A 24092-nucleotide genomic window follows, 5' to 3' on the forward strand; every position below is an offset into this window, starting at 1 on the left:
CAGCATCTCCACCTCTCCGAAATACCCGAGCTCCCTCTCAGTGCAAGGTGAACACGCACACGCACGCACGCAGCTGGCACAGACATCCACAGCGCGTCGACATCGCTGATCCTCCCCGAAAAGCCTCCTGCTTTCCAATAACGCGAATATCGATGGAGCTGATCTATCGGGTTGCCATTGGAGACGGGATGCGCCCACCCCACCCTGCCAGGACAACTGGAGGGAAATATTCACAGAGTTGGGGAGTAACTCGTTACATTTACTCAGTTACATTTACTTGAGTAACTTTTTTTGAAAACATGTACTTTTTATTTTTACTTGAGAATTTTATTAGGAAGCATTTATACTTTTAATTGAGTCAAATGTCTGTTTCATATTGAAATAAACTGATTTAGAAACATTTTCTTTAGCCTGATTTTGTAGTTTTGTTATTTTCATGAATTATTGCCACTTTGATCATTAAAATTTCCATTTAGCTTTATATTATTGTCCCTTTGATGATGTAGTTTTTAAATGATCAGTTGCTCGGTACTTGAGTAGATTTCTTTACTCTTCCTTGAGTAATTTCTGGGACGGATACATTTTACTTTTACTTGAGTAAAAATATTAAGTAGTGCTACTTTGCAATTTTTTTTGTAATCTGCCTCCTCTTTTGGAAAACCTTCCTTGGAGTTCAGGGTTCACTTGGAAATGTAATTTCTATCTCTACCAACTAAACAACTGGCACAAACACTGACATCTAATACAATTTCAATCTGAATTTGAGTTTTAAGAAGCTTAATATTAATGATAAATCTGAGTTTTTATGTCAAGCCTGTCAAAAACAACAATTTGAGTTTTTTTCCTTGCTTATAATTTTAACTCCTTTTCTGCGGGGGATGATAAAAAATATTATTCATTTTACTTGCTCGCCACATTCTGACCTACAAGCTAAATGTAAAGATAAAAATGGAGGGTTGTTAGGGAGTTGCTTTAGTGTTTAATTATTATTGTAGTTCCATTCTTATTGTGTTCCTCAGTTTCTCATTTTGATTACATCAGTTTTCTTTCTATTTTTACTTTAGTTCAGTCCTTTCTCAGTGATTCTAATTTATGTTTATTTATTCCTAGCTATAAGATCCTCCTGTTAAATTAAATTTTGTTCGCCCCGTCATGCTTCTTGTTTGTTTCTGATGAAATCTACTCTCTACCTCAGCATCTCAGCTTTTGGGTCCTCTTCAAACAGAATATCATGACAGGTAGGCAGAAATAATCTGTAATTAGTCCATGATCCTCAGCAGGGATTTCATTTTAGATATAAAGTCCATTTGTTTTATAACCTAATTTAAATAACCTAAGTTAAATAACCTAAGTTAGATTTCTCTAAATCTTTATTCCCGTAACCTGCTATGGTCTTTGGTGTTTATGGTGCAGTTGGTTTCCTAATGTCCTCTAACAAACCTCTGGATATTGATCACAGCTGTGAATTTTTTTATCTCGATCGTTTGTCTGTTGGTGCCACATTTTAACACCTGTGCTGTATCTGCTAATAAAATACAGCACCATGATAAAACTTATGGCTTTTATTTCTGGTATGACATCCAGAAATAAATGCTCTCTATCTGGCCGCCTCTGTGAAATCCCTCTGAAAGAGACATCAAAATTACTGAAGTTTCATTTTCTCCTCTGTAAGTTAAACCCTTTATTGGTCTTCTCTGTAAATAACTTAGTAAATGTTAAAACAAAATGAAAAAGGATTGTTGTGTGTATTTTGATCCCTCCATGCTGGAGATTTTCTTTTATTTCCGCACAAATCTGTTCTTAAACTTTGCTGGTCCTCATCAGTCTGATCTCCTGACAGCTGTAATTCCATCAGGATGTCACTAGATGGCGCAATTCTCCACGTGTTTTCACATTAGAGCTGCAGGAAAACAGTCCCGCCAATGGAGGAAATTATACAGACCAGCTTTTAGTTTGATATTTCACTTATCGGCAAGCCAACTTGCATACAAGCTAAATATTTAGCATCCCAAATATCTAGTTAGTAAGTTAAATATTTAGTTTTGAAGTAAATATTTAGTTTAAACATTTTATGTTTTGCTTGAAATGAAATGTTTACTTTGGGAAAAAAATATTTAATTTAAGAGTTAAAATATTTAGTTTGAAAACTAAAATAAGTTTCAAATTAAATATTTAGTTAGAAAGCTAAGTATTAAGTTCAGCTGTCTAAATATTAATTTTGCAAATAAATATTTAGACTAAAAACTATTTTCTGAACTAAACTTTCATTAAGTTTACCTGTCTAAATATTCATGTTCAAAATGAATGAATATTTTGAAAATGAATATTTAGATAGGTAAATATTTGCTAATTTAGTTCAAAAAATATTTAGCTCCAAATTAAATATTTCTTTTGGAACTATTTAGTTTGAAAACTAAATATTTGGCTTTCTAACAAAATGTTTAATTTGAAAGCTAAATATTTAGCTTGCAAACTCAGCATTTAACTCCAATTTAAATATTTATTAAAATAAAATAAATATTAAAAATTTAGCTAAATATTTAGAAAGTTAAGTATTTAGTTTCGAAACTAAATATTTATCTGCATTTTAAATATTTACTTTGGAACTTTGACATTTATAAACGTATGAATAACATGGTTAAAATATGACTGATTTTTTTCATGACAAGCTAAATAAAACAAATTATTGTTCATTTTTTAATGTGTAACTTCGCAAATAGCCATTATGTTTGTTGCTCTCCTCAGCTGTAATTCCCTCATGATCCACTAGATGGTGGTCTTCACACATTTTCACAGGGAACGCTGCAAGAGTGTTTGATTCCAAACATGTAAGACGTTATATATATGCCATATATAAAAACTGCTTAAAGAAAACACCACAGTTTGTTTGTCTTAATATATTTATTGTTAAAAATGAGTTGAAGTCCTGGGAAACGTGTCAGCTCTGACATGGGTCTCTCTCCCGCTGCCTCCCATGCCAGCTGATGAAAACTCATGCAGCTGTGTAAATATGCCGTCGATGCTCTACGGTGATCCTACTAGTTTAAAGCTTTGTCACAGAGGAATCAGAAGCTGCAATGACTTTCAATATACTGATATGGATAATAATTGCATAGGATAATAGCCATGCTGTACAACACACATGAATACAAAATAATATATTAGAATGATTCAGATTTCCTAAAGTAGATTTGTACAGTTTGTCGTTATTCTTAACATTTAAGTGCATCATATGATATGAATAATCTATATATTAAATGATCTGATACATAATTATAGCGATTTATTACATACAGTACATACATGAAGTAAAGTAAACCTTAAACAGCTTTAGAGGGACACTGCAAAGCCCTTAAATGTGATATACATATATTTTATATATATTCATATGATATAATAAAATGAATTAATGGTATGCAGAAGAATGATAAAACTATACACATCTGTCATACCGGATTAAGGTGATCTTTTCTTTTACATTGCAGGGTTTTTGTTTTTCACAGTACAGTTTCCACAACCTCAGGAGAAAAATAACAATAAATAATAATAATTATAATAATAAATAAAAAATCAGGAAGAAAGCCTATTCTGTGTCAAACCGAAGGTCAATATTTCGCATGCATTATTTTATAAGTTGTAAAAATATAAAATTAGCGATTAAGAAGGAAAAAACTCAAACAACAACCGCATGCAGCAACAATGGTTATAATGTTAACTCTGTAATGGTTTGAGTAGCTTAATGTCTCACACCCTCACACAATGAAATAATAAGGCATGCCTCATTTGATCCCACAACCACTCCTCTAATGGCAGATACATTGATGAGCGACAGCTATGGAGTCCCTTCTTGTTTACCTTCATATGGTCAATACATGATTAATGAGACCTGCAAAAAAAGAGAAAAGATTTAATCATTAAACCAGCATCTTTAATACAGATCATCATCTTTCAGAGTTATATTGAGAACAGGCTTCCCCTGACGATGAGTGTAGCCTATCCTAGCTTCTCTTTATGAACTATAAGAATATATAAGACCTGCATAAAACATTCATTAAAACATTACTGTCATGAGTGTTCATTAATTATTAAAAAGGAGCCAACATCAGGTGAAGAAAAATTATAAAATATACTCTGAAAAAACACAAACTCTCCCTAGACATTTTTGGTCTAGTTTCTAGTCCAAATACTGAAAAATAAGACAAAACTAACTTATAGGCGACTTTTCAGCAAGATATGGGAGGGTGTTTTATGCGAATAATTGATTAATATTGACAAAAAGTCGACACATCTTTCCCTTGTTATAAGTGAAACAATCTACAAGTGGAACCAGTAGGTTATTTTTAAATCAAAATTAAGAAATTGACTTAAAACAAGATACACATATCAGCAGTAATCTCCCTGCGTTTATTCTACAGAAAATATTTCCTCAGTTTAAATCTGAGATTTTCAAAATATCTACATTTCTTAAATTCAACTTTTAGAAGCACAAAAGGATAAAATTAAGGCACTATTCAGCTTCCATAAACAGGTTAATGGGGGCTGACCAGATGACCAAACATGCAGGAGTTCCATTTGGGTTGCTAGGCAACGGGGCTGGAATTGGCTGGGGTTGCCTGGTAACAGGGCTGGACTCGGCTGGGGTTGCTAGGTAACGAGGCTGGGCTCGGCTGGGGTTGGGAGATTTTTTTAAATGGCTCGTTTCCCAGATATCAAAAAACATAAACTTATTGCCATAAACGACGGAGTGTTTTTTACCGTCTTTGTTATTCTTTTTAACGCTTGGGTTGAATTTAGAAGCAGCAGAAACTCAAATGGAATTACAAAAATGGGAAAAATGGGAATTTTGTGTAAAAGGTCCCCCTTAAAGCTGGGCCAGACCGTGCGATCTGGAAGAAAATTCCTAGAAGTTAATTTGAACTCGATGTCTTCGTTGACTCAGTGTGACTGACGCACCAAAAACTGATTTAGCTCCGTCAAAAACATCAAGCTGTGTCTGATAGCATCTGAGAAAAATCCATCAGCAACAGATGTCTGATTTCTTTCCTTCTGCTTTTGCTGTTATGTTCCAATTGATTAAAAAAACGTGTAGCTTCCTGACTGGTTGTTGGTAAAATTAAGCTAAAGATCAGCTGATTTTCTCAGTGCATCTCTTGGCTGATCATTAAAATCACTTCCAGTAGGAATAAAATACTCACTGTTCAGACAGGTTTCTCAGTTTGTGTTCCTCTGACGGAGATTCTTGTCTTTGTGGTTGTTGGTTGAATTAGTTTTCCTTAAACAGAAAATAAGCAACAGTCAGTAGTCATCTTGCATTTATTAAAAATATAAATAGTACATTTAAATCTCAGAATAAATAACTGTTTTAAGACAATATATGGGGGAATTTAAAGTTGGAACATGCAGAAAATGGAAAAAAACTTCTCTAGTTTCTTTTTGAATACTGAAAAAACACAAAACTACTTTTGGTCTAGTTTCTAGTACAAATATTTCAGTATACTTGAACTAAGACAAAATATACAAGTAACTTTTCAACAAGATATAGGAGCTTGTTTTAAATCTAGATAGTGTTTAGTGTTTTTGCAGTGCAGGCCTCACATTAAACTTGTAGTTTTTTTGTAATGTCTTGTCCCCGTTAAAGTAAATGAAAAATGTAATGTAGCCAAAATATCTGCTCTACATCATATCAGTGCTTTAGTTCTATATTTTTCATAGCCATTTATTTTAGTCTTCCAATAATAATCACTGTTTCAGGTGAGATTGAGCTGGTTTTTGAGAATTGAGGTTATTACACTTTGGAACAACAACATTGTAATATTACAGATGAACATTGTCTTTACATTGTTTTTGTTTTTTCAAATATAGTTTCAACTGAAATTATTTACCCCGTTGTGTAAATTAGATGTACTGGCAAAAAAATTATACTTTTACTCAAAGTTTTCACTGTTGTGGAAATCCCAAACAGTAGACGCAATTTATCGTATTGTTTATCGTGATAAAATTCTTATCCTGATAAGAATTCTGATTAATCGTCATGACGATAAATTCCCATTAATGATGTTTAAATCGCCCCCAAACTCGCTGTATTGTTGGGATTATTAATTTTACAGGCCAATAAATTTGAAAACATGATATGAATCACACTTCATTCCGTGACTGGTGAACTAAAGTAGCACATTACTAATGGAGATGTTTGTATCTTTGTTTGTTGTATTCATACAGTCTCCTAAAAAGGAAGCAATACGTAGTTTTTCCTCATCATTTTTATCGTTTTCACAATACCACAAAATATCATAATAAAACTATAAGTCTATATCGTCCACACCTACTTAACTGCAATTAACTACTGTTTTTATAAACCTTCAGCAACAGAAAAACACATTTATCTCCTCATCTATATTGCAGATGTCAACTTTTGATTCAGATCAGGCGTCTTCCACTCCAACATCGACAATCCAGGGATTTATTCGACATCTGAAACAGTAATACTGCAACCGTATGTTCTGTGACCCAGATCTGAGGACACCATTTACAGTGAGATCCATCAGGATAATCTACAACAAAACACACACTACTTCACAAAGCTTAACACAGATAAGGTAGCACAGGCTGCATGTTGGTACTTACACTGGTCCAGCTAGGTCATCGTCTGCAGCAACAGGGAGAAACGAGGAGCAGAAAATGAATAAAATAACGGTAAAGACGGTGAACACGCTGATGAAATCACACGAGTTTAACTGGAAACACACAGAGCCGTTTCATTTCTACATCTATACAGACTGATGGAGCGAAGAGGCAGCATAAAGAAGACTTTTACATGCTAAAAAGAAAAATAACTGATTAAATCACTCAATTAAAAAAAACACATTTACACACAATCAAAATACAGATTTTAAATATTATAGACATGTTGAACGAGATTTCATGAACACAACTCCCTGCTGGAGGGCAAAAACCTGATACCCGGCGATGACTAGCATGGTTTTAGTTAAAAACATAACACGGTAAACCTTAAACATTTTCATAATACATGAAAGAAGAGAGGATTCAGTGCTTTGCTGAATCCTCTCAAGGTTCAAAGGTTATCACATTTCACAAGTTAGTAAAACATTTTAACTAAGAGAAAATAGCAAGGGAGAGGGAAGTAGGTCAGACATGCTAGCTTGACTTTGACAACCTTAACATGTAGATGTGAAATATCTGTGATTTGGTTCAGTTAAAATATATATTTTTATATATATGTAGTTGTTACTATTGCGTTTGTCTCTATTTCATAGAGCTGAATGTGGACATGTATTTTGTTTTTGTGTAAAATTCAAACAAAAAGTTATGGAAAACAAAAACATAAATAAAAAAGGCGAACCACACAGCAGTTCTCTGACAGATTGTCGGTGGAGCAGGTGTTCAAATGAGCTAATCAATCACCGCTGCGTTCAGACGATCACTCATCAATAATCACAAAATAAACATCGGGCTTGAAAACATGGCACTGTAACGGACTGAATGTTCTGCCCTTTGTTTGCATGTTTTTTAGTGTTGAATCCTAGCAAGCACAGTAGTGGAGCTGTTGTCAGCCGGTTTCTACGGCAACACGTCTGCGTATACTATAGCCGACACAGGAAGCCAGAAAAAAGAAAAATACAAGTGGTTTTGAGTTGTTCTTCAGCTTTATTTTCCTATTTTGGTAGAGTAAATCAATAATACCGACATCTCCAGGTTTCATTTGATTCTGTGGTCGGCAAATAAAAGAATGTTTTTGCCCTCCACCCGTGTGCACATGCAAAATGTCCGGATGTAAGCAGTAACATGCAGCATGTCTATACTGCTGTCATGCTTGGATAAGCACAGGTCCGTCAGACTCATTCGATTAGTAACGGTGTGAAACAGTGACAGCAGAAAGAACTGAGAGAAACAAAACAACTTCACTTCACTGGAAACGCAACGCATGCTTCTGCAGAGATTAGTTTGGAAAATAAAACAAAAAAAATCCAGCAGAAGCAGAAGCTGCGCTATGAAGAGGAGGAAGATAAGATGCATTAAAATTCAGGCAGCATGCAACGTCTCACACTTACCACGAACACGGTTTGGGTTACGCAATTTAGGAGGAGGAAGGAGGAAGACGGGAGACATTACAGCGGTCTGTTAAAACATTCAGCAGCTAACAGACTCAAAAACAAACAAAAAACTTAACCAGTCTACAGTGATTTTTAATTATTTCTGAGGAATTTCTATTTAAATAAAAAATCCTGAGCCTTTGAGCACAAAACATTTTCCATTCACCAGATCAAGATTATTAATCTGCTTTTATTAAATGCTTCAAAATCTATATTATTTGGATTTAATCAATCATTACTAAGTTATCTGACAACCTGTTTCTCCACCTCGCTATTACAAGATGCAAGCAATAAAAACCTAAATTCCTGTTTTAAATGTGTAAATTTTGTAGATTTTGTAGCCTAAAATGCAACAACACAGCATTCTTTTATCACAGGATGCATCTGCAGCTAAAAAATGTGAAAAACTCAGGCTATAAACATTAATACAGTTTCTGTTATTGACTTTTTTAATTAACTGGTTAATAATTAGTTATCAAAAGATGTTTAATATGAGATATTTTTAACAGATTTTGAAAAGGTGAAGCTAAAAATGTCACTCAAGGAGTTCTGTGTAGAACATATTGACAGTTTTTTTTGTCTTAAATGGAAATAGTAAATATATTTTGTACAGTTTTGGCTTAGTTAATACTTTGAGTATGTTGGTCTTTTAACAAATGGCTCTTTTTAAACTATATACTCCAGTTAATTGCTAAATTAATTGATTTTTTTCCATTATCGATTAATCTGATTAATCTCATTAATCATATCTAATAAAAACTTAACATTCCTAAATCCAGTTTTCTCATTAAACCATAAAGTTTGTGTTTTTCTGTTCTCACTGATTCCCTGTGTGTCGCGTTTGATCAGCGTGAGACAATATCAAATTGAGGGGAAAAGGTCGCTCAAATACCATCAATGCATAATTTATTCTGTCCTCCGACCCTCAAAAACAAAGCAGCTAATAATAGAGAGCCACTTGTTGGCACTGAAGCAGCTGAAAGACGAGTTACTCTGGTTAAGTTTGCAGAAGCTTTCAAAGCAGCAGCTTCCCTGGAAATAAATTAATAATTGAAAAAGTCCACATCTGCAGGACTGCAGGATCAGGTTGCTCATTAATATTAAATGGATGAAGCTGTTGTGACAAGGTGCAGCCTTCAGTGTCTGTGTTGCGTCTACCTGACCGGGATAAATTATTGACTGCAGCCGCAGCGCAGTGTTAAGTGACTAGAAAACAAACCATGGCGAGGAAAGCTGCTCTAAATGCAAAAATTTACAAATCAATATTAAAAAACCTAAACTGAGTTCCCTAATACACCAAAGCCACACACCTGATGGTTGAGCATCACAGCTGGTGACTCACCGTCTTGTAAATCCTCCGGCTTCTTGCGCTTCTCGTAAACAACGATGATGATGACCAGGATGATGATCTCAGCCAGAACGCCCAGCAGCGGCCAGAGCGGCGCCAGCAGGCTGCGCACCCTCAGCACCAACTTCTCGTTGTGGCTGCCGATGATGTTGGTGGCGTTGCACATGTACTCGCCGGGGTCCAGGTTGATGTCCAGGTTGGAAATGTGCAGCTCGGTGTAGTTCTCCCTGCTGACGACGGAGAAGCGTCCGGTGGAGTTGTCGATGTCCTGCCAACGGGTCGGACACAAAGCCGTTACAGATTCCTGAAGGTTTGGGAAAATTAAAGCTGCTGGTTTTACAGATGCACCATGAGAAAGATGTATGAAAAGCCAGGAAGATTTAAAAGAAAAAATAAATCAGACAGAAATCCAACTCTTTAGTGGGTAAAAAAATGATTTTCTACTTAGGTTACGCTAAGAAAATAAAAATAAAATTACGAGAAATCATAATGTTACAAGAATAAAGTCATAATATGAAAATAAAATAATAAAATTGTAACTTTATTCTGGCATTATTTTGACTTAATTTTCCTACGAGTTTATTCTCGTAAGGTTATTTTTTAATCTATTTTTCTAAGCAAAGCCCTGGAGCCAAACTTCTTTATCAACAGGTCTTCATTTATTCTTCTTCTATAACACTTTATAAGTTTATATCTCACAGAGATTGAGAGATGAATCCTTCCTGTATATTTTCTCTACATGTAGTGTAGTTTTATAACTTCTTCTGCTTTCTCTACAGTCGTAGGAATAATGATTTACTGGGACGTCTCTGTGCTTTTCTGTCCAAATGTTTTGCATCATGGTTAAATTATACAAAAAATGTTGTGTTTACAGGCAAAGTCTGTCAGTATTTAATTTAAATGTCCTGGTATTTCAAAGAGGTCATGCAATCTAACACAGCCTGAGAAACAGAAATCACCACTTCACACATTCACAGTCAGCAGAAAGCATGACGAGCTTTTCCACATATTCATCCTTTGCCAAACTCATCAGGGCTGTTTGCTGCAGATCAACTCAATTTCATCTCACTCCTTTTAAAGTCCATTCACATTTATCACTCTGCAGTGATAAATGTCTGAAAATTTTTTTTTCTGGCCTTGAAAACAACCAGTTAGCATAAATATAGCATCTAATGGTTGCTATGGAGACTTCGACACCCCAAGATGTGAAGAGATTTTCTTTCCACTTTCTTGTCAATCAGAGACTCAGATCTGCTCAGTCCTGATCCAGAACTAGGAAAATATATACTGGACTTTAAAATACTTTTGTTTATAAATCACTGACACGCTTAGCAACAAAATACGTTAAAGATTTGTAGTTAAGCCAGCCATGAAAACCAAATTTCTGGGACGATAAATCGTCCCATAAATTATTGCAATAAACGATAATATTGTTGTTTTGAGACCAAACACAGAGAAGCAGGATTCAGTTTTTACTCTCCATTAATCTTGAACAAACTTCTAGAAAACTGCAAAACTGCTGGATCATGGAGTTCCTTTAATAAATTTCATATTTTTAAAAAGTAATGTTTTTTTTAATTCTTTTTTTTATCAATAATAACTTAAATATTGAATCAATCCTGCATAGAACATTTTCCTTATTTCTATTTAATATGTCGCTGCAAAATAATTTATTGTGTTTTTGTCATGTAAAGCACTTAATGATCGTTTCTAAAACGTGCCAGACAAATAAACTATTTTCTACAACACTGATCAATTTAAAATACTAACATTTATTACAAAGATTTAACATCCTATTAATTCAAGACCAATTTTAAAATAAACAAACAAAAAAAATCCTCATTATCGTCTTTTGTTCTCATTCATTTTTCCAGTGTAAAATTATGAAGCATTAAGTTATTTTCAGGTTTTCTAAGCTTGAAAATGTGTGTGTGCTTCATCTTTCCTGCAGTTGCATTTCTTCATATTGCACCATAAATATTTGATGTTTCAAACCACCATCTTCTTTAATATGTTAAACAAATGAAAAATCTGGGCCCAATTGCTGCCTCACAATGAGAAGCCATAGTATTAGATTACAGTCGTTAAACAAATGGTGGCTTAGCTAAAGTGGATTTTGACTTCCTAATCTGCAGCTCTGCCTTCTGCTCAGATCAGGCAGGCCAACAGTTTTAACTTGGATTTGGAAGTGACAACCTGTTTTTGACCCCTGAATTCATTTTCCAGTCGGCTTTTTTCTTAGTGAGACATTTCTTACTGGTTTGTCTCGTCTTTTCAAAGTGTTTCCCTCTTTATTATATAACTCTATCAACTTAACAAGCAAAGAAACAGAAAAAGGAGAGATTTGATGGATTGTCTTTGTAGGTTTTCTTACAACTTTGAGCAATTATGTAAATTGATCTATGTTGTATTTTTTTATTATTATTCTAACCCCTTACAGGGACTGAAAGCTCGTGCAGGATGTATCCTGCTTCTTCCCCTTTTGTTAGCTGGGATTTTCTCCAACACCCTACAGGATCAAGCAGGGGCAGCAGATGCATCATAACATGTATAATAGAGAATAAACTCTACCACCAATTGATGGTTAATAATATCTATACACGTCTGAAACACTCAGTGTCTTGATTCTGATGTAAAATGTCTTTTTTCAACAGCAAATGGTGTCTTAGACTTTGCATATTCCAATTAACAGGTATGATTATTAAAATAGATGACGATAAAAAAAAATCGATAAAAATCGTCACGCTATGTTATCTGTTCATTTAATTTTCTTCAATAATGATAATTATGAACAGAAAAGTAACTTAAAATAAATAATGCACACAGGCCTGTCAACATGATAAATTTTGCTGGACGATAAATTGTCCCTGAAGTTATCGCGATAAATGATAATATTGTAGTTTTGAAACCATTTTCAAGCAATACAACAGAAATAATGGCATAATAATTCATGAAAACATTCTCAAAGCTCAATAAACTTGAGATTTAAAAAATGAATTACAGAGTTTCTGTAAACAAAATTGTCCTTCCAAAAAAAAAAAAAAAAAAAAGGCTAGTTGAGACCAAAACGCCAAACTGAAAACTTTTATCATCCAGTTTTTGGTAGAAAGAGAGAAAAGAAAAAAACAATAAATCATGCAGATGGAAATTATTGATGAGCTCAATTGATTTATAGCTTATCGTGACAGGCCTACTGTACATTCACATTGAAGGAAATAATGTCACATGAAATCTGAGGATAGGAGTTAAGTAATAAACTAATTTTCATTCCTAAACTGTGTCTGGTGATATTATTGATGACCTACCCTTATGCCAGTCGGGTCGATCTTGTGCCAGGTCCAGACGGGGTGAGGGTAGCCCACAGACTTACAGTAGAGCACAGCGCGGTCGCCCTCGTTCTTATTCTCACTTCGCTTGTGGCCTGTTATGAAGGGAGAAGCTGAAACAAAAAATTATAATTCGGATATTATTTCAAGAAACAAAAATACACAGAAAGAGGGCCAAATGAACAGCTATGGCGAGCCGGATTTGGCTCGCAGACCTTGAGTTTGACACGTGTCCTTTATAAGTAATTTGTGTTTAACAAAAGTGACTTCACTTTGAAAATCAATGGAAATGCTGATTGTTTGTTTGGGTTTTTGGCTCTAAAATTTGACATTTGCCACTAAACTGAAAGAATATATAATTCATAAATGCTATATATTATTAAGAAGGAAATAATAAATTTAAATATTAATAAATATGAATTAAGTTATGAATTATGTACTTTAGGAAACTGCTAATTTCTGCTTTAACAAGCAGAAGAAACAGTCCAACAAATAATAAGCACACCTTCCAAAAATCCAATTGGCCTCTGCAGTCATGCATGTGTGACGGCAGAAAAGGCTGACCGGATTTTACCGTTGAGTCCTAATCCCTCGCCATCAGGCAAACAAGACACCATCTGCTGCCACTGAGCCGGGCATTGGCTGGATGAAGGTGTCAAGGGCGCCGGCTGCCCTGAGCAGCCAGCAGAGCCGTTTGAAATCACAGGTCCAACATGACGGGGCAGCGACGGCTCACAGCTCAGATGGGACCTCATGCAAAACTTACATTTTACATGCTTTCTGTACTTCCACTTGAATTTCTAGTGCTTTTAAAAACAGCCAAAGCGTTAAAAAAAATTAAAAATAACAACCCAGTCGGGTTTTTTTGTTTGTTTGTTTTTTTAATCAATAAATTAATGTTATTTTGTGTTTGAAAAATTTGTTGCTTCAAAAACAAAATCTTTGGAATGTAAAGACACAAATCAAAAATGCACTGACCTCTCACCTAGTGACCCCAGAGAAGCCCAGCCCGTTACCTAGCAACCACAGCGGAACTCTGCCCGTTACCTAGCAACGGAAGCTGAGCTCCAGCACATTTGTTCAACTGGTTTTACTGCAGTAGCTGTTACTGTCCGATCTGTTACGGAAGAACAATGTTTGACTCATTTGCGCTGAAGAAATACTTATAAATTATTCTTAAAATGAACTTCAACAAAGTGTAACGTATTTATTTATGTTAATTAAAATACTACTTGTTATAAGAAGACCTATTTTCCTAAACAATATTATAACTCTCTTAATGAATAATTTAGTTCAAAGATTATAATTCAGTAAAGAATTGTGTATTGGACCCATGGGACTGGCCTATGGTGGACTCATCAAGGACAAAAAAAAGATATTTATCTTTATAATAATCACATTTTTTATGAGTTGTTTCCCATGTGTTAATGGTGAACATGAATTGATAACAATCTTTCCTCAGTATTGTACACCGGCACATACTTTACTTGATTTTTTCTTTTGCTTCCAGAGGCAGTCTTGCAAAATGCTGTTTTTACCTTTATTTCTTCTCTTTAAATCATATTCTATTTTTAAAAACATAATGACACACAAAACAAAAGAAATAAAAATACCATCCCTGGAAGTATTTATTTTAACACAGGCTGATGGTACGAATTGTGCTACCAGAACAGATGGTGCAGTCAAAGTAGCCATTTTTATGTGCGAGTATAATTGAGTTGGGGGGTGTGACCATTAGCTTTCTCAGATTTAAAGTGACAGACGCCCAAAAACAGCTCATTCTGAAAGGAGCTCAAAATAGCTACAACTGAGCAGACTAAAATCGTATTATCCAAGAATGATTAAGTGCAAAAAAAAAACTGTAATGAATATATTTTGTATAGCGCAGAGACCTATCAAAATCTGTTCAAATATAATAGGCCACCTTTAAAAAAGGTATATATATCCGCAGCTCAAAAATAAGCACCTACATTTTATTTCGATGGTGGCGTTGGCAGGTGGAGCCGTTTCAAAGTTGTAGACACACATGTACAAGCCGGCGGAGTCTCCTCTTGGTCTGTCGAGCCTGCAGATCAGAACAGAACCTCAAGTTGACCCAAAAGCAGGTCACAAGGCGATATATTTAGGACTGGGGTGCCAACTTCTCCACCTGTGCTCAGTGTTCTTGTTTTGGGTTCGCGTTGCTGAGATCTCCTCCCCGTTCTTCATCCAGTAGCTGTCCTTGGGGTTGCCGTAGGAGCTGGTCAGGTTGCACTGCAGCAAGATGCTGTCCACGTCTGAGGTGATCGTCACCGACTCGGAGACGGAAATCGATGGCTCTGTAACAGAGAGACAACTCAGCAAAAAGTAAAATAAAATAAAATAATGCCTCCACTGAAAAAAAGCACAAAATTAAAATAACAAATATTTTGAAAGAAAATAGTAACTGGAATTTATTATAACAAAGATAAATCAAAATTCTTAAAACAAAAAGTTTATTTCAATAAATGATAATTCCATAAATGCCCACTCATAATTGATCTCTATCATATTTTATATGCTGGGTTACTGTTGAAACTTCCCTTTTCTGTTAAATTTATATGTAATTTCTTTAAACTGTGAATATTTTAAGCAACTAAAATCAAATTATAAATGTTGCAATGTAAAGAAAACAAAGTAAAAAAATTTAAAGAAAAGTGTGGAAAGGTAAAAGAATGAACACGGAATAAAGAGGAAGGCTGCCTCTAGATGGACATCGAAGGATTGACTGAATTAGGAGAACAGCTGCAGACAATGCACTGCAAAAACACTAAATCTTACCAAGTGGTTCAGTCTAGTTTCTTGTCCAATTTTCTTTGCAATTTAAACACCTTAAAATTGGACCTCTGTCTCTTTAAAAACTCCTGCTCTTTCTGAAACTTCGCCTCCAGGAAGTCGTCACATGGCTCCTCTATTAACCCTTTAACAACGTTTTTACCAGCGTTTGCACTGAGAAGTAGCTCCTACAATGAGCTCAGCAGATGCTCAGTTTCACCAGGTGTTTGCTAATTGCCGCTGGCTAGTCTGAAGGATCTGAATGGGGAAGTCATTGGGAAAAGCTGCTATGTGAGGCAGAAGCTCCAAAGCTTCTCACATAGCACACACAACTCACATAGCAGTTTCCAATAAAGACACAATTGGAAACTGCAGCTCTGAGGAGGAGCTGCGTCTTGAAGGCGGGGCTTAGTCCACCCGGGCGTTTTGCACAGCTGAATGGTTGCCATGGAGATCAAGAGATTTCTGAAACATGCATGAAAGAATCAAGGCAACACTCCAGGTATGTTTTCGATGAGGAAATAACTTTAAAACATGATGTAAAGCTCAAAAAGGTTGAACTTTCCTGTAAGTTAGTTTTACACTAAGGTCTCTGCACTAGAAACTAGACCAAAAAATACTTGGTAAGATTTAGTTTTTTTGCAGTTTAATGCGACTATCTTCTGCTTTCCTTCAGTTTCAAGTCTGCAGGGGAGGATGGCACCTACAGAGGGAGCTACTGATCCGCTGGAGAGTCATACAGGAAGTGATGGGTAGCTGGGTTTCTCAACACTGACCACTCACTCTGCAGCACAGTGACAGTGGCCTGAGCTCGGATCCACGTGGTGGCCGGGTTTTGGTGGACGTCGTTACGCCGCGGGTCATTGCTAGCTCTGCACTCGTAGGTCCCGGCGTCATCCAGGGTGAGGTGCGCAACGCCCAGCACGCTCACCGAGTTGACGCCGTACGCCGTGCCGATCGACACCCGCCGCTTGCGGGCGCCGTCCCACAGCTGCCTGAAAGAGTCCGCCCGGTTGATCTCGGAGTACCACCACTGGATTTCTGGGGTGGGGTTACCTACCACGTCACAGTACAGCTCAAAGGTGTCGCCTGTGAGCTTGGTCTCGGACAGAGGGGATTTCACAAAGCCCGCTGGAGGGCGGCAGATCCCCAGATCGATCAAAACAAGAAACATAAAGAGCCAAAATAAGGAATGGTTAAAGAAAAACAGGCAACAGAAAGCAGATGAGGGGGGAAAAATAACTGAATAAACAAGAAAAGGTGTATTAAAAGAAAGGAATCAACAGGATGAAGAAATAAAACCTAAACTTCCTCTTTTTTAAATATTAGTCCTACTTATGGCTGGGCAATGCAGCTGAAAATAAAATAAGTGTTTTCATACCTACAACACAGTATTAGGCCAACAATAAGAAAATAAAAAATACATAAAATGACAAGAATAAACTCGCATGAGAATAAAGTCAAAATGATACAAGATTAATGTCGAAGTATTACAAGGATAGTCACAATATTATCACTTCATTCTCATAATTTTATGACTTTATTCTTACTGGAGTTTTTTTGCTATATTTTTTCTTAGTAATGATCCATTGGACACATCAAATTTGGCTTTAATCAGTTCAATTTTTCTTACGAAATTACGATTGGCAGAAAATATGTTCAATAATTGGCTTTTATACCAATCATCCTTTCTGTGAGTTATATAGTGGAGTATTAAGCTTAGGCTACAGCAATTTTTGGGTAATTACAAGAATATAGTCATAATATTAGCAGAATAAAGACACAATTTGACCAGAATAACATCTTAAAATTGTGAGAAAAAGGTTTTTTGTTTAAAAAAAAAAGCTTAATTTTCTTGTTATGTGTCATATTGGAGTTTTTATCAAATTACTACTTAATTCTCCTAATATTATAACTTTATTCTGCAAATATTAAGACTTTATTCTTGTAACATTACGACTTTATTTTCCTTTTTAAAAAAAATCAAAAATTTAGTCTAATACTTTGTATATTTTGACTTGAGTTAAAAGTTTAAGTAAATATGAAGCTGTAAAAAAAAGACCCTTCTGAATCAAGATGGCGGCTCTGGACTCGCTGACATCACTCTGAACTATGGAAACCCAAAATCCAAAAATTAAATCTTCAAAAACCAAAAACTGAATTAATCAATAAAATCAATTCAACGCCCAGCTCCAGTCCGATTAAACATATCTGAAAGTCTTATTTAGTGCCATAAATATTAAAATCAATCTCAGTCTGTCATGATAAGGCTGCAGAGAAGCTAAATTGGAAAGGATTTCATATAAATTCACAAATAATTCAAGACAAAAGCAAACTACAACCTCATTACATGGAACACAAAAATATGCACTGTAAAAACAACTTGTCTAATTTACAGTAAAATACCAGCAGATGTGTTTGCCAGAATTTTACCGTACAAATACAGCAAAATCCATATTTATATGGTAAAATTCTGGCAACCACAGCTGCCAGTATTCCACCATAAATTAGAGACAACATTTTTTTACAGTGTGTAAACCAGGTGACACCAAATGCATTGAGTTTTTTGAACAGCTGAAGACATGACCTCACGTCTGCCTGAGCCATTATTGCTGCTATTCCTGGGAATCTTTAATTCAATTCTTTCGGGGCATCCCTTCGAGGCCGTTCTCATCTAATTTGTTCAATTAATGATGCCATAAAATCTGCATCACAGGAATGTAATAAAAAAAAAAAGTCCTTTATGTGACTTTGTCGTGTCTGCTTAATGAAAACATCATTAGTGATCTCTAGATAATTATTCAGTGATGAGACATACCAGAGAACAAGCACAGCTGCTATTAAAAATTATTTTTAGTTCGATTTAAGTAACAGAAACGATGAAGAGGAGGCTCTGTCTGCATCCAGACAGCATGGAGCGGCCGAGACGGAGGAGATTTAAACGAGCCGTGCAGCTCCGGCTCTCCGGGGAGCGTGTAGGCGCATGGCGGTGGTGCATGGCGGTGGACCCCGAGTGTTTCCATAGAACCGCACTTCAGCAACAGAGCAAGAAAACGAAACAGATCCAAGGAATCACTCAGAACGGACAGTTACTGTTTTTAATTCCAGCAGACATGATGAAGCTCAAATATAAAATACAGATTCCTACAACAGCTTGATGGAAAAAATGTAAATTCCAGATTTAAAGTGCTGAGAGGCGGATGCTGTCAGTTTATTTAGACCAGATGTCAGAGGGACGATGGTCAAATGGAGGTTAAAGTCAGTTTACTGTAAGCCTGAAGTTATGTCTGTTTTTAATGCTTCCATTTTTACTGAAACTTTCACCAATTATTGCATCAAAAATACAAATATTAAAATGTGCAACAAGCCAGTTTGTTCTTTTTCAGTCCAATAAATGCAATATATGGAACTCTGTCACAATAATTTTTTTCTGGACAATAAATTGTCCCATAAGTTATTGTGATAAACGATAATATCGTTTTTAAGTAATATAATGGCATAAAAATGCATGAACACATTCTGAGAAATCAATAAACTTTAAATTCTAATGAACATTTAACACCAGAGCTGGAAGACTTTTTAATGCTTTATTATTTAAGTTTAATTTTAAGGATTTTCTATTTTTCCTTCATAAATAACTACTTTCTGAGCAACTACTCAAGATGTTATCAGCTGTAGTTTGCAGATACGTTTTCTTTAAATTCTTTCAAAGCTTTTAAAGGAGAAAAGAGAAAAACCAAAAAATATTCCTACATAAAAATATCAACACTGAATAAAGGCAGAATTAAATATTTTGTTAAGAACATATTACTCCAACTTTGCACACACTTATATTTATAAAAATGCAGTGCAGGTCACTTAAAAACTTAAGTTTAATGTTTCTGAATGTATTTTAAAAAGTTTAAAAAACATTTTGTGCTGATATTTTTATGTATTGGTTTTTAGTTTCTCTCTTTTCTTTTTGTGTGTACAAGATAATTATTGTAATCTAGTATTCAGAGTGCAGAAAGTACAAGTTTGAGTTAGAAGTTGTTTAAATTTGAGCTTTTAAACTTAAGTTATTAAAGTTCATATCTGCAGTTATTTTTGCACAGTTTGTACTTTTTCAGTCAAACATGAACCGACTCTTGATAACAAGATTATCATTTTTCTGTAACTGATTTCAGAGTTTTGCTTGTTCATCAGAGGAGATCAGGGAGTTTCAAAAAGCTCTGAGCTTCAAACACGTCAGAGACCAGAAATGGTCTTTGATGTTAAATATAACGGCAACGCTAATTGGACCCCAGACTTTTTATCCACCACACAGAGAACAGGAAGAGTCGTAAAAATCACGGCCAGACTCGTTTGGTTTATTCTTCAAACACAAAACACAGTTAAGATTCTGTTTTTGCATAATTTAATAATTAATTTTCTGTTTGTTCTCCTTTTGTAAACATTGTTTAGGGTTTCCACAAATGTATAAAACTGTGCAATACGTTTGTGGATTTTTAATGAAAACAATTAAAAAAAAACTGTTGTAGGATGTCCACCCCCCAAAAACGACACTTGAAAAGATTAATAAAAGACCAAAATTGATGCATTCAAATCCTTGAAATCTAAAATTTATTTTCTGAATTTTTGTTTTTATTTTGCTTGAATCATTGCATGTTTGGCAACGATTCCCTCTGGTTTTAGATGCTGTGCAGCTGGAAAAGATTTTTGCTCTTACTTTCAGACAGTTATGAAAGTAACAGATTTTGAGCTGTTAGCATATTACGACACTCATGAGACTCATACAGCGGCAATCTTCAGTCAGAGGGCTCTTTGGAGTTGTTGCAAGACTGACTGCTACAGCATCACCGTCCACAACAACAACAACTCTTATGACGCGACTGTAAGATATCTGGATGATATAATGAACAAGAACATTTAAACTTTTCTTCTCTTCCCGCAAGTTACCCAACTGGTTGTTGCTAGGTAACCAAAGAGTGAGTGAGTTGCTAGGTAACCAAAGAGTGAGTGAATTAGTTGATTCCACCAACCTTTCTCAGCTAGCCATGAGAGGCTAAGCGGCTGAAGCCTTTTCCTCTGCCTACATCCCCCAGAATGCTGTGCGGTTCTGGATTGGAGTTTAATTAATTATTATCAATTGATGCACATAGTCCTCGTGTGACGTCCCATTTCTGGGAACTTTGTAGCTGACAGCCATCTTGGTAGGTATCCGTAACGAAATGTCATGACAGTCGCTATGGAGTTGCTATGACAACAACAAACAAGCCACATTCTCTGTTGAATATTCTATCAGACATGTTATTTATTGATATTGATCACGTGTCTATCAGGATATATATTGATATTGATTGTGTGTTTTGTTTGTTTCCTTTCTATTTATTGGTTTTGGTTGCTGTTTTATATCCTATAGTTATCAACAGTCACCCCCTGTTGCCAATTCAGCGATTTTCTTGATATATTTAGCAACATTTCAGATAAAGAAAATTGATATCGGCCAAAATCGGAATCTGCAGGTCCAGGTTTTTAAAGATCGGTAATCAGAAACGCTGCAACACTACTGCTGATGACTAACATTTCGGAAATGGTTTTTATTTATTGTCTTTTATTTTGGATATTTAAAATGCCATCACAATCTACAATAACTTTTTGAAAAACCTGAATTGATATGAGTTACAACAACACTTAATTTCCCCTTGGGGTCAAAGTATTTTTGAATTTTAATTTAATTTCAAAGCTTATTAATCATTGAGAGGTGGAACTTGCATTGTTATGCCATTATATTACTTGAAAATCGTCTCGAAACAACAATATTTCTGGAATTTATCATAAGTTACAAAGCTAATACGGAACAAATCAGGATTTTATCAACTATTCCTCAGATTGATATGTAAGGACGGAGTGTGCAGGAGTGCAACGCAGTCCCACACATGGGCCAAAGCTTCCGGTTCAGCAGCGCTTCACCCCGGCAGCAACAGCTACTCGGGGTAATGCTGCCTTAATCCGTTTGTTGGGGATGACATTTATGACCAAGAGGGGGTCCGCGCTGCAAGATCAACGCTGCTCTGCAGCAGAGAACATCTCAGAGAGAGGAGTTAACAGATCGGTGGGACAGTCTCGGTTCCCAGCGCAGCATCTCTCTCTACTAAAAATAGAAGCATGCAGCAAAATGGACTGATGCTATTTACAGAGAGCCCTACTCCTGAAGTCCTACATCTAATTACACATCATCGTGGCCTACATGATGAGCTCTGCTGCGGATATCTGAGCATGCATGTGAAGGGATTTGTTTTTAACTTTTCAGGATGCAGCTTCATCTCCAAACTAATGAGCGGAACCGGTCCTTGCAGACTGGCTGCGCCGCTCAGTATTCAGCACCACACTTCAAAGGACATTTTAGGGACGCGGTTCGGGCCTCCGTTTGGCCCAATTCAGCCTTCCGAAAACAGATTGAAGCCTATTAATGATTCATTGACCCTTCATTTTTAACGCAAGCAGCCTTTTTATTTATTTAAAAACAGTTTATCCACATTGGCAGGGAACGTCTGAGGCTAAAAAAGATCTCTCATATTTAATTAAAAATGTCTCTGCAGTCTTAAAAAACCCGCATTCCAGCCATGATGAGAGAATGTGAGGCATGCATTTTAATTTTTTTATTTTTATTTTTTAATACAAGTAGAAAACATGTCATACCGTTTTGGGATGAGACGGACTGCAGCATCAGCGTCCCGAATATCGCCACCGATAAGGACATGACTGCGGCTCTCGGCTTGCCAGGTATCATCTTCGGTTGCCGGAGAAATGCCGGTAAGGGAAGCGCTAAGGTGACCCGAGCGGGTGGCGGCGATGCGGGACGGAGCCTCCCAGACACTCCTGCGGAGTGACGCGGGGGAAGAGGAGGGGAAGTGTCGCTGGGTAGAGAACCGGGAGCCCGCGGCGGTGCTGCTACCTGAGCGGCTCCACTGAGTCAGTCAGCGCCGGTGCTGCGGAGCTGCTGCTGCTGCAGCCGAGGAAGGAACCACCTTTTTTAATCCGCCGTTAAATTCCAACTCCCGCGAGATTTCGAAGTAGCGCAGAGACAATGGGACCTCGTTTGTTATATGACGTCCAATCACAGAGCAATGATGAGGGAACAGGCAGGAGGTGGAAGCCGGTGGTTTTGTTGGACAGTTTGTTCAGCAGGAAATGTTGAACAAACTGTCCACTTCTTTTATATATATATACTTTAAGACATTTTTAAGGAGCTAATTAAACGAAATGAAATATTTATTGATTTTGAACAAGCAAAATATCCAAGAAAAAATATTTACAACACAGAGACATATATTTATTTTTATACACATATTTCTTTTTTCTGTTTGTTTTTCTGTTTGTAAGTAATTACTACAGTAATTACTACTAACTCTATACTAAAAAATGAAGATAAAAAAATTAATATCTAAAGAGCATGACACAAAGAAGTGCAAAACTCCATAATATGGCTTTCTCCCACATTTAAAAAGTCAATTGATTGTTATAAATTATTCTTAGTGTGTGCAGGTGTGTGTGGAAAGACATAATGTATTATGTATTATTAATTTTAGTTAACCTAATGAGTTATTAAGAACAAATCCTTATTTATGTGTGTCCTGTTTGGCTCATCTTAGGTCCATTTATGGTATATATACTAACCATATATATATATGTCATGTTCCGTGTTTCTGTGTGTTTATTTTTGAGTTTCTGTGAAGTCCTGTTCCCTGAGTCTGTCTCTGCGTCTTCCCCGTTGATTGTTTCCCAGGTGTGTCTCATTCCCTTGATTACCCCGTGTGTATTTAAACCCACCTGTTTGTGTTCCTCGTCGGGTCCTTGTCAATTGTTGTCTACGTACGTCTTGGTCTGCATCAGTCTGTCCGTCGTCGCAGTAGAACTGCTAAGTCCTGTGTCGGCGTCAGCTCTAGTGTTGGTCTCTGTAGTCAGTTGCTACCGGCATCTAGCTGTATGCTAGCCTCTCGCCGTGCTGCCTGTCTTGGACTGATTTGAGCTTTTCTCATCATTAAACCATCATTATCATCTTTATACCTGGGTCTCTGCGTTCTCTCCTCACCACCAACCACCACACCTCATGACTATATATATATATATATATATATATATATATGTAGTAGAAAACAAGTCATACCGTTTTGGGAAGAGACGGACTGCAGCATATATAACCAACATGACATGACTTTGTTTTGTTAAATTCATTTTTATGTTGTGATATCTTCAAGTAGCATTTAAACACTTTTTGTTTCCAATCTTGATTAAAAATTGGGTTGGTTAGTAATTAACTCCTCTTCACTGTCCTGCTTATAAAAGAAACTGAAACTTCTTAAAGTCATTCTACACCTGTACGTTTCTGCTTCCACAAATGATTTCAATTTGTTTGAAACTTTCTGTATTCACTGTTGTGAACTGAATAAGCCTGATAGGAAACTTTTGTCTTGTGTTTTTGTTCATCCTGGTCTTTTTCCTGAGTCAGGTAAGTATGCTTAATTTAAACAT

General features: G+C 36.0%; 1 protein-coding gene across 2 annotated transcripts; it reads right to left on the bottom strand.

Annotated features, from left to right (window-relative positions):
* Positions 1–2882: 2882 nt before the first annotated feature.
* nptna (neuroplastin a) lies at positions 2883–22667 on the bottom strand. Of its 2 annotated transcripts, XM_014977333.2 has the most exons (9): positions 22260–22667; positions 16362–16709; positions 14935–15103; positions 14756–14850; positions 12765–12898; positions 9454–9727; positions 6625–6646; positions 5196–5272; positions 2883–3886 (listed from the first exon to the last, which is right to left on the bottom strand). In XM_014977333.2, exons 1-8 carry the CDS (start codon positions 22348–22350, stop codon positions 5212–5214), a joined length of 1194 nt encoding a protein of 397 aa, XP_014832819.2. In that variant the 5' UTR covers positions 22351–22667; the 3' UTR covers positions 2883–3886; positions 5196–5211. The 2 variants fall into 2 exon arrangements, with proteins under 2 accessions (XP_014832819.2, XP_014832818.2); XM_014977332.2 differs by lacking the exon at positions 16362–16709 and having other exon boundaries at positions 22260–22651.
* Between the last annotated feature and the right edge of the window lie 1425 nt (positions 22668–24092).

Source organism: Poecilia mexicana, unplaced genomic scaffold, assembly GCF_051168715.1.
Source record: "Poecilia mexicana isolate PSO_F unplaced genomic scaffold, ASM5116871v1 scaffold_6, whole genome shotgun sequence".
NCBI classification, from domain to species: domain Eukaryota; kingdom Metazoa; phylum Chordata; class Actinopteri; order Cyprinodontiformes; family Poeciliidae; genus Poecilia; species Poecilia mexicana.